General features: G+C 43.0%; 1 protein-coding gene across 2 annotated transcripts; it reads right to left on the minus strand.

Moving 5' to 3' along the window:
* Positions 1-866: 866 nt before the first annotated feature.
* Positions 867-10,780, minus strand: LOC112223510. 2 transcript variants are annotated; one of them, XM_042305451.1, is made up of 3 exons: positions 10,550-10,780; positions 10,348-10,451; positions 867-8,350 (listed from the first exon to the last, which is right to left on the minus strand). In XM_042305451.1, the coding sequence occupies exon 3, from the start codon at positions 8,274-8,276 to the stop codon at positions 1,527-1,529; it is 6,750 nt and encodes a 2,249-aa protein (XP_042161385.1). In that variant the 5' UTR covers positions 8,277-8,350; positions 10,348-10,451; positions 10,550-10,780; the 3' UTR covers positions 867-1,526. The 2 variants fall into 2 exon arrangements, with proteins under 2 accessions (XP_042161385.1, XP_024242335.1); XM_024386567.2 differs by having other exon boundaries at positions 867-8,354.
* Positions 10,781-11,192: the final 412 nt, after the last annotated feature.

Consider the following 11,192-nt stretch of genomic DNA (forward strand, 5'->3'; position numbering starts at 1 on the left):
CTATAGAACATTTGTGGAAGGCTACCCGAAACGTTTGACCCAAGTTAAACAATTTAAAGGCAATGCCAATCAAATACTAATTGAGTGTATGTAAACTTCTGACCCACTGGGAATGTGATGAAATAAATAAATGCTGAAATAAATCCTCTCTACTATTATTCTGACATTTCACATACTTAAAATAAAGTGGTGATCCTAACTGAACTAAGGCGGAGGTTTTTACTAGGATTACATGTCAGGAATTGTGAAGAACTGAGTTTAAATGTCTTTGCCTAAGGTGTATATAAACTTCCAACTGTATTTCTGATGTCCCAATTAACTAAATCGTGTAAGCCTATGAATCATTTGTGTTTTTATCTTTGTTTTTTGTTTGTTTGTTTACAATATTATACACTAAATCATACACTACAGTTGTTATTTCCCTCTTCAGTGTAACAAAGAATACACACTAGATGATGCCAGAGGGCTGAGATTCACATAAAAAAAGTCAATCTCATGCATGGTATAAGACAGCGTTTCCCAAACTAGGGGTCGCGTGATTTGAAAAGGGGGGTTGTAAGTGAAACTGTGGGTTTGTTTTCTTCCTACAAATGTGATTCTAACTTTTGAACGGTTTAAGCTTGAAAATATTGTGACCCCATCATTGAAAGATAAGACTCTTCTACAATGACCCCAAGTCTCATCAGAACATTTGAACAAGACCAGGTGCTAAATCAGACTGGGGGGGGGGATAAAATAATACATGATGATGTTGTTTTCTACACAGAAAAGGCCTACCTATGAAAAGGTAGGTCTTTTTATAAATGGATAAAAATCACTTCATATTTTAACAAGCTCAAGATTATGAAACAACAGCAAAGGATAAATCTAGTTATTCAGATCTTTTTTTTATTGGAATGATTTACAAAAACAAAATGTAGACCTGCTTTTTCTAGCCATTCAATGCAAAATACTGCCAAACATATTTCCAAGTATCTCCAATTATTTTACAAAACATAAATCATTGCCAAGTACATTAATGGTATTTCAAGCATTTAGATATTAGTACGAAATGTAATGTGCGACTTTCAATATTCAGTTGCATGTTGACTGATATTGACTACTGAAACGTAGATTAAAACACAATGTATCTTTATGTTTAAATAAATAAATAAAAATCTGACTAAATTGTGTTTATGTGAGGGCAAACTGCTTGTGGAAAAAGTCAACAAAAAAAAGCAGAACTTTACATATCAATAAAATAACAAAACAATACATAAAAATGCATAACCAAACTTCATGTCTACGTGTGAAAATACATATTAACACGGAACACCCATGTCCTTTCTCTTTAAGCTGTCCTTTTCCATCAATAACATTACAAATCACATATTTAACGTACATGAATCCCTGAAGTCAGACACTCTCAAATGCCAATTTTATATTAAGTCTAAAGTAGCTCATATAAACCACAAATTCAAAAATGCAAATGAACACTCCACTTCAACTCTGTTAAAACGTTTCTCACAAAGTTGATAAAAGCCCTATCAGCTCATACAGTCATAAGGATCCTCAGTGCCTAAGAACTCCCCTAGCATGTGATCTTGGGAGCCGTTCACTGGCTCTAGGTAGCGATGACCATCGTTTGTGTGTTTATACCTCTGCCTTTCCAGCCTTTGTTCAAAGTCTTCCTGGTCCAACTGTGAGGCGGGGACAATGGATTTCTGCGATGGGATGGATGAGACAGGCACTGGGACAAAGGAACCGTGGTAGAGTACCATTGGTGCGGTTATCACCTCCACGGTGGAAGCCTGAGACACAGGGCCCTCGGGAGGCTGAACAGGTAACTGCACGTAATTCCCAGTTTTGGGATCAAAGAAGGTCTTCGTTTGGACCTGGACGGACATGTCAACTACGAAGTACTGCCCCGAGTCTGGATCCTGCAGCAACTTCCGTTGGGTCATTGGGTAGGAGGCGTAACCGTGCTCGATGCTGGACTGACGAGAGAACTGGCTGGTGTAACTGGACTGGCGGGATAGATTAGGGTGCGGTGATGTCAAGTCTATAACGTCACTGGCATAGGAATCAACACTACGGTTCCAATTCTCTGGTTTCTCTCTGTTGGATCTCTCTTGGGCTCGGCCCCTCTGAGACAGCTCCTCCCTAATGGACTTCTCAATACGCTGACTCCTCGGTACTGGTCTGTCCCTAGGAGATGTCTCACTACTACGAATTCTCTGTTCCACTTTATCACCGATGTGTCCATCCATGCTCTGAGCTCTATGACGCGGGGTTCTCTCACTTGTGGATCTCTCACTGTTTTGCCTTTTATTCTCACTGACAGCTCTGTCGCTGCTGTGGAATCTCTTTTCTTGCATCCCTCGGCCGTGTTTCTCACTACTACGGCCCTCACGCTTGGAATCCCCAGGACTTTGCTTGTCCCTCTTACGGCCTTGATGCTCTGATTCACCATGCCTCTGTTCGTCAATGCTGCGCCCTTGCCTGTGTTTCTCACTACTATGACTGCTGTGCTCTTTTTTTTCTGTCGGTGGCTTCTCATTATTATGGCTCTGATGTTCAGGTACACCATTGTGGTGCTTCTCACTCTTATAGGCTTGACGCTCTGATTCATCCTGCCTGGGCTTTTCACTACTATGGCCTTGAGGCTCCGATTCACCACGGCTGTGCTTCTCACTGCTATGGCTGATGTGTTCGGTCCTTTCCTGATGTTGCTTCTTACTACTACAATGCTTGTCAATACTATCACTGCTACTATTTTTATGCTCCGATGATTTATCAATCTTGTTTTTATCACTTCTACTGCTGCGGCTCTTGTGTGGTTGACTTCCCTTCTCCTCCTTTCGGATCCTTCTGGTGGTCAGCTTCATGGCTTTGAGGAGGGCCTTCTCTGACTTAGGAGGGACCACGGGGGGTCTGCCGGGGCCTTGGGTTTCATTCCCGCTGCAGGCTGACCCAGACTGCACCTTGTAGTCCTCTGGGTTGTTATCAGCTGTATCCACTGTGCTTGTCCCCCCTTCTGATGATGGACTCACCCCCGAATGTATGTAATCTTCCTGATGGACAGTGAGGAAAGCCCCATATTGTTGGCCTTTTGGGGTGTTTTCAGGGGTCAGTTTTGTGGGAGACAGTGGGGAGTGTGTAGCGTGGTGAGATTGAACCTCTTTGGGTTTGAGGTGTTTGTCTGGTGTGGTGGCAGCAGCATGGGGTTCAGGGATATCAAGGTGATCTTTCTCGCCCCTCTCAGAGCCACTCAAGCACTCCCTGGGTGACCATGGCGCACGTTTGCCTTTTTGACTGTGTTCGGGGGTTCGTTTTGAGGGAGACAGCGGTGACTGTGGAGAGTGGGGAGATGCCGTCTCTTTGGGTTTGAGGTGTTTGTCTGGTGTGGTGGCGACATTATAGGGTGACGGTATTTCAATAGACTCTTTAAGATGATTGAAAGGATCTTCCTCGCTCCTCTCAGAGCCACTCAAGCTTTCCCTAGGTGACCATGGTGCACGTTCCACTGGGTCATGGTTTGTCTTGGGCAGAACCTGTTTCACTGTCTTGGTTACAGGTGAGACATGATGCTTGAATGTGTTGTCTTTCACTTTGAATAGAGCCGGTTTCCCCAGAACTGGTGAAGAGGCGTTGGACTGAGATGTTGGCGTTTGACTGTTTGTGTTGTCCATGGGGCTCTGGAGCCATCCAATTTTGTCCATCTCTCTGGCTCTTGACTCGTTGTCCTCCTTCCGGGATGTTTCCCTATCTCGCCTGGAAGGGATTCCTGGCTTGTCTCCAACTTCCTCATTTTCATGATCACTTACTGAGTAATACTCCACTTCTATCTTTGTCTCCAAATCCCATCTCACACGTTCTGCCACATCCTCTACTCCTTCCTCAACCTCCTCTAATTCAGCAATCAAATTCTCCAAAGAGTGATAGATGTTTGAGTCAGTTTCGTTGTTTCTTTGCAATGAACTCGCGACAGAGAAATAAGATGACTTCGAGGACATACTGGTTTGATCCTGTTGACTTTGATTTATACTACTGCTATTTGACAATGGAGACACTAATTCTCTAATATCTTCATCAACATTTGCAATACCTTCACTAATCTTAACTGATTTGTTCGACTCTTCAGTTGCTTGGCTCTTTTTCATGGTCTCTTTTTCCATTATTGATTCATCCTCAGTAGTGATGCTTACTTGGTTTGAAGGTTTTGAATGATCTTTGCCTGGTTTTAAAGGGGCCTTCCTTCTTACACAGGGTTGTTCCTGTTGTTCCATACTGTTTGGTGTTTGTTCTGCTTTGGGCTCCCTTACAAGAAGTTTATTAGTTTGGCTTTCATTTAATAAAGCCTTCCTTTCCTTTTCCTTCTCTTCACTGAGTGAAAAAGAGGCATTTGTTTCATGGGGATGCTTTGAATGTTTAGAATAGTCTTCTAGAATAGTCTTCTTCTGGGGATTATTTTGTATAATTGGCGTATGGTGCTCAGTCGTCGCCTCTGTTTCAAGTGCATCTGTTTGTCTTTCTGCTTTTATCTTTGCATCAAGGGCCTCCCTGTTTGAGACCTTGCCTCTTGCCCGCGTGTTCCTTTGTTGTTGAATTGTGTCATTAGTACTATCCCTTCTTGAAAGTTCTCTATTCTTTATATCCTCCTCAATTATATTCATAACATTCCCACATTCTTTCTCCTCTTCTGTGCTGTCCTCTTTTTCAGTGTTCCCTTTCTTGATCCTCGGTGGTACCTCTGGTTTGAGAACGGGTGCATCTGCTTGACTCTCCTCTCTGACGACCTCATCATTTGTAGAGGTGTCATCGCTTGTTTCAATAGATAACTGTCTAGCAACGTTTCTATCACTATCCTCTGCTGAGTATTTGCTGGATCTAATATTGTATTTTTGTTTGTCACTGACATTATTGATGATGTTTCTAGTCTCTTGATCCTCCCTGATAGGTCTTGTTGCGAGTTTCTTTTCTTCAGCATAGATTATGGCACCCAACCTGTGATTTCCACCAAGTTGTGTCTCAGTCTTGGTAATGATTTCTTGTGTCTGATGATGATGATCCCTCAGATCTCCTAGCCTCTCTCTCGCCTTCTTTTGTTCCTCCTCTGCTGCTGTCCTGATAGAATCCTGTCTTGCTTGTCTACGCTCTTGGACTCTAACATTACAACTATCATCAGTGTTCTCACCTGGGACTGTATTGACATCCTCTTCTTTATTCTTTAAGACTTTCTTTTTACGTTTCTCTTCTCTATCCGATATGATTTCCTCGAGTGCCATTTTAGCCTTGTCATAATTGTCATTGATCAATGACTTGTTTATAACAACGTTGTTGTCTATCTTTGAGAATACATTATGCTTAGTTTGCTCCTTCTCTTTGTTCACAAATGCCTCTTTTTTAGCGAATGTGTTTCCTCGCATAGAAAGCATGCCCCTTTTGATGTTCCTAAGCTCCCTGGAAATTAAATTGTTTTTTGCCTTTGTCTCCCTATCTATCCCTGGTTCGAGGTTCAAATTCTCACTGTCCTTGATAAGGTGTTCACCCAATCTAGCCTTTTCCAGCTCTTTCAGTGCATGTAAGTCACTTACTTTCTTTTCGCTATCGTTCATTTCTTTGTGCACCATCTTCTCTGCATAATGTCCTTCTTCATCCACATCTTTCTTATTATTTACCTCCATTTTAGGTTCAAAATCCTCCTCATCCTCCACTTTCTCGCCACTCTCCTTCATTGCATATCTTTGGCTTTTAATATAGTTGTTTTGTCTCGCTGAAAATACGTGTTTAAACCTGCCTTGCTTTTTAACCGGCTCCTTCTCCTTTTCTGACAAAATCATTTCTTTCTCTTTTTCCGCACATTCTATAAATCCGTTGGTGAGTGTGTTGTCAGTTGGATATGTCTCACCTGTTGTCTGTCGCTCTATCCGTCTGTGGCTTGGCACTGAAAGGGAATGAAGTGAATGTCTATCCTCGACTACAATTGCATTGTCATCTTTCTCTTGGGACGCCTCTGTTTTGACGATGTTGTTCTTGTTCATGGTTGATTCTTCTACAGCTTCTGTTCTATTGGGAGATAGTATTTTGGTTTGAGCGGTGGATATTGCTTCCAAACCGGCTTTCGTAACCTCTTCAACTGCATATTTGACATTTAACTCGCTCCTGTCCTTTGTTGACCTTTTGGTATGGTCTTTTCTTTTCGAGAACAGCACTTTATTTTGGGCTGTAGTTAATGTCTCCCTAATAGCTGTGATGGCTTCTCTTGTATTTACAGTCTGTTCACCGATGTGTTCTTCCTTCAATTCCACAGTGTCTTTTGTTGGTTGTTTAGCGTTGGCTGTTAAATTTGGCGACGACACTTTGTTTTGCGCTGCAGGTAAATTGGGAGATGCCACTTTGTTCTGTGCTGTATTCGTTATTGTATGTACAGGCTGGTCACCGATGTCTTTCTCCTTTCGCTGAAACATCTCTTTTGCCGGCTTTTCTGGTATATTCAGAGAAATCCCTTTCTTTTGTGCACTAGGATGGTACTTTGTCTTGTCTGAAATATTCAGAGAAAGTCCTTTGTTGGGTGTGGCAATGGACAAGGTATCCTTACTCAATGACGGTGAGAAGTGTTTCATCTCTGGCCCCGCAGGACTCTTGTACAAGTTCAGAGTTGGGTATGTTTGTTTCGTAGTCAGGGAGCGCTTGTTCACCTTTGAGTGTGTGAAGGGCGACCCAGGGCTCCTGTTACCCGCAGCCTCTCTTTTGGTTTGCAATAAGTTGGATATCAAGTAATCGTCTGATATTTCCGAATCCATATATTTCCTAAGACCAGCATTGCTAGATTCTGAAACAGCTGGGCTACAGATAGGCAGTCCATCTAATAGAATGGGAGGTGTGCTTAAACCGGAGGCTAGAATGGCCGGTGTACTGAAGCCAGAGGCTATACCATCAGAAGGAGCTTTTGCATATTTGAGTAGTCTCTGTTCCAGCAGCTTTGGAGACAGAGTGCTACGATCCGCCTGTTCGGTTTTGAACTTTGGCGGGCTGTACCTGCTCTTGACCCTCTTCCTGTTATCCTTGAGGTTGAACAACAAACTGGACGCAATAGACTTGTAGCTGTCTCGTTTGACGACCTCGGAGGTCGACCTTGATATGACTGGCGACACATGCTCTATGTCTAGGAGGGGGAGATCGAGGAGAGAGGGAGAGAGCACTCCTGACAGGATCTCTGAGGTGTCTGTAGCCTGTCTGAACAGTATTACGGGTGTCATCAGCTGAGAAATGCTAAAAGGAGTATTGGTCAAAGAGCACGACTTCTCCACTTCTTTCACCTTTGCCGACTTGACTTCCTTTTTATACAGCGGAGGAATCTCCTCCATCAGTTTTGGGGTTTCAGTGGGAGGGCAAAGTACTCCCGGTTGGTTGACAGGTACAGCACTCTTGGCTCTCGCTCTGTTTCTCCTCCAGGGGGCGTTGGTTTCACCCTTAGAAGAGGTGTCCGACGCAGACCTCTTCTCGGGGGCAGAGGGTTTTGGCAGAACCTTGGGTGGAGGACGAAGAGGAGGAGGGGGTTCGACTGGTTTCTGGCACTGCTGCTCTGTCTCCTCCGCAAGCAGTGTTTGTATTCGATGCGCCTCAGTCAGTTGTTTGTATAGCGGGGAGTCATACCATTTAGGGAGGTTGTCCACCACCGGGAGAATGGAGGTGATGCCGTCTTGACCTAACGGAAAGCGATTAAAATCCCTCCACGATTGGAACGGGCTGAACTCGCTGTGGAGGAAAAAGTTTTTGATATTCAGCTTCCGCAGCTTGAAAATAGATTGGCCATTTTTTGTCTTGGAGGACTTTGCATTTTTGTCTGATTTCTTGGCTGTGAGGTTCTTGTAATCGGAGGAGAATTCTGATAGTTCCCTTTCGATGCTGAAGAGGGCCGACTTATCCCACGAGTCCCCGTTAGGGTCCTTAAAATCACTATTTTTTATCAACACGTTGGACATGCTTTCCTTCTGCCTCCAGGGTTGAGTGTCTTTGGCACCATTGAGTTGGTGCTTTGTACCAGCGTCTTTAGTCTTTTCCAGGGGCTTCTCCACTAGGGGCTTGTGACAGCTGAAAGGGTATCCATATGAAAACTCATCGTTGTACACGGCCTCATCTCCGATGCACAGGCTCCGGAAGGCTCGGTCAGTGAGCGTGCTGACCTCTCGGTCCGTCTCGTCCAGGAAGATCTCAGTGAAGCCGTTGGGGAAGCGGTGGTGGAGCATGGTGTTCCGGTGGCTCACGTGTTGGCGCTTCTCCACACAGGTCATGGTGATGGCTGATGGTGGACAATGGGTTTTAGATGGTTGAGTCTATAGCGTCCCTAGTTGGGTCAGCTTACCATCTTCCTGGGAAAGAAGGAAATACGTAGAGTGTCACAATCAGGAAACAGCAGCACTTAATTGCTTTATTTAGATTGTATGGTGACTGACTTTGAAGCATGTACAGTATCTGCTCAATGAAAGTTCCAGGCGTTTGTCGATGCATTTCTGAGATGCAAGCGTTTTTTCATCAGCCTAATAATTTTTACAAATTACAAGCTAGATGTAGTTTTTTAAAAATGTGATTCCTCCTAACACTACAGAAAGGGCTGTGTCCATTTTGATAGAACAATAAATTGTTTGGTAGACCATGTATTGTATCTCACTCTGTCCTTTGTGTCCATGATATGTGTGAACTGAATTATCTCGTTGCTATGTACACCACAGACAAACACATACCATACCGCAGGCTATTTCAAGGGAAGGAGGATGCTTCTACACTGTCTCCTAAACATCAAGGATGACCATGGATATGAGCAGCATGACAATAAAGAACTTTTGACCTCGTGTCTCATAAATACTGAGATTTTATAGGAGCTGGTGTCCTTGATGCCCTGTACCACAGTGTATCTGTTGTACTGCCTACAGGTGTAGGATCTTAATTTCAGCCAGTTTGCTACAGCAGGAAAATAGTCCTGCAGCAACAGAAAATGTGGACTAATTAATGGACATTTTTGTAGGGGTTGATACATTTTCTGTAAGTGAATTTTGTTTTGTTAGTCAACATGGGCCAGCATCCCTGTGGAACACTTTCAACACCTTGTAGAGTCCATGCCCTGACGAATTGAGGCTGTTCTGAGTGCAAAAGGGGGTGCAACTCAACATTAGTAAATGTGTTCCTAATGTTTTGTACAGAAAGTGTATATTTTCATAATATGATTGATGGTCAAGCTTATATAAGCAAATCACACACCACGATGCTCTTTAAACATTTTATGTGCAGAATAAGTTTACGTGGGGCGCTGAGAATGCATTTAAATCACGGCGTTGTTCGCAGTGCACTTTGCAGCAGCTGCTTAGCTCAGTTTAGCTATCTGGGTGAGGGTCTAGAATAGCTCATTAACCCATTTCAATATTCTGACCTGGGAGCTTAACCGTTGGCATATTGGTCAATGTTATTGTTCCTACAAAACTCCTTAAAAGAAGCTACAGCTGATCAAGATAGATAGACACACAAACACAGTGAGAGTACCGAATGTATAGAATATGCCATAGTGTTGTATTCAATTTAACCCTCTGAGTACAACGGGATTCAAAAGCAGAGAAGAAGAAACATGATTCCGATTCATGATCATGTCAAGATCAACAGCAGTTACCCAGACGTGTGTAGGCCGAGCTCTGCGTACAGTCGTCCTGACTTTGCCAGTCACACACATGCATTTTCAATCTTTTGCCCTCAATATTTAACAACACACTTTATTATGTAACTGGAACTGAGATGAAAGAATGCATTCTCTTTCCAGGAGAATTTGGCCAGCACTAAGTTATTTTCCAGTGCTTATAATGTGATGCCAGCTACAGAGGCAGGGTGATTTCCCAGCCTCTAGTTGGTGTATTAATACCAGAGGAGAAACAAGAGTAGGGAGGCTATCTATCCCACCTATCAAACCCCAAGGTAACTATTCAGTATTATACAGTTAAGGTACAGTAATATACAGTAAACTTAGTTAGTGTCAGCAACATAACAAACACCGTCTTCAAAGTTCCGTCTCATAACTCATGGACTTATAAATGTTTGGACTTAAATTGTTTGGACATAAAAGTGCACAATTTGGACAAAAGCTTCAGTTGGTATATATATATTTGCATATGGCTATCATAAAAATGAAAAGTAAATATTGACATGTTTGTCGTGTACATGTGCCATATGTTTGTTTGGGTATTAGGGTAGAAGGGTCAGATTGTGAGCCCTTCACCCCACACACAAAGAAACGATCCAGACTGTGTGATCCAATCATCCCCTTACATTTCCATGCTTTGGACAGTTATTACCATTAATGAAGATACAATTCGGCTTTACCTTTTGATTGTGTATTCCATGTTTGGTTGGGGGTAAGGGTCAAATCAAGACGGGGGTGGGGGGTCATGAGGAAAAATCCTTAAGTCCTGATGAATCGACGGCACCTGCAAAAAAAAATCGTAGGATTGAGTAACAAGTTTACAAGCAGGAAAAAAGTTGACTTTGAATAAATAAATAACCAAAGATAAATCCTTGAACCTACTCAAGCTCTGATCTCCATACGGTAAATGCAGCGGAGTAAAGGACCCTAAATGCTAAGCATGGAAGAGTGGCTACCGAAATAGACACAGAAGACGGTGTGGCCAAACTGAGCAGTAACACTAATTTTAGTATCTAAGAGCATGTGTCCATAGCAGCACGCTAGCCTTATCTTTAAGCGCCTTCAAAGACTACAGTGGCTATTCACGTGAGGGGTTGAGTGGAGTAGTCTCTAGCTCCTGTTGGACTCATGGGGTGATGGTTTTAAGTCTGTGACTCACTTGTCTTTCCCATGGTCTCGCCATACAAACAAGGTATCAAACATAGCTCATTGCGTCATCCACACAAGTGTCACACTCCTTAAAGCGGAGAATGAGAGACAAATGGCATCTGATTACCATGACGGGTTTGGTTTCCCCCTCCTCCACACACACCCACACACACACACATTGTCCATGCTTTGTTTACTGGGATACGCTGTGTGGTCTGTGTGTTTGAACCTTCTGTTGTTTCAGTGAGATTGAAGTGAGAGGCGTCTAGTTTCTGGTAACTTTTACTCAATTTAGTCAATCATTGTTCAACCACATTGGTGGAACTTTCATAATTACTTTGGTAAGGAAAATAAGGACTTGATTAGTACACACATA

The sequence above is a fragment of the Oncorhynchus tshawytscha genome, linkage group LG24, assembly GCF_018296145.1.
Source record: "Oncorhynchus tshawytscha isolate Ot180627B linkage group LG24, Otsh_v2.0, whole genome shotgun sequence".
Classification (NCBI taxonomy): Eukaryota; Metazoa; Chordata; class Actinopteri; order Salmoniformes; family Salmonidae; genus Oncorhynchus; species Oncorhynchus tshawytscha.

Bases quoted from the DNA above. Each gene is read 5' to 3' on its own strand.
- LOC112223510 (XM_042305451.1), bottom strand. From the start codon at position 8,276: ATGACCTGTGTGGAGAAGCGCCAACACGTGAGCCACCGGAACACCATG.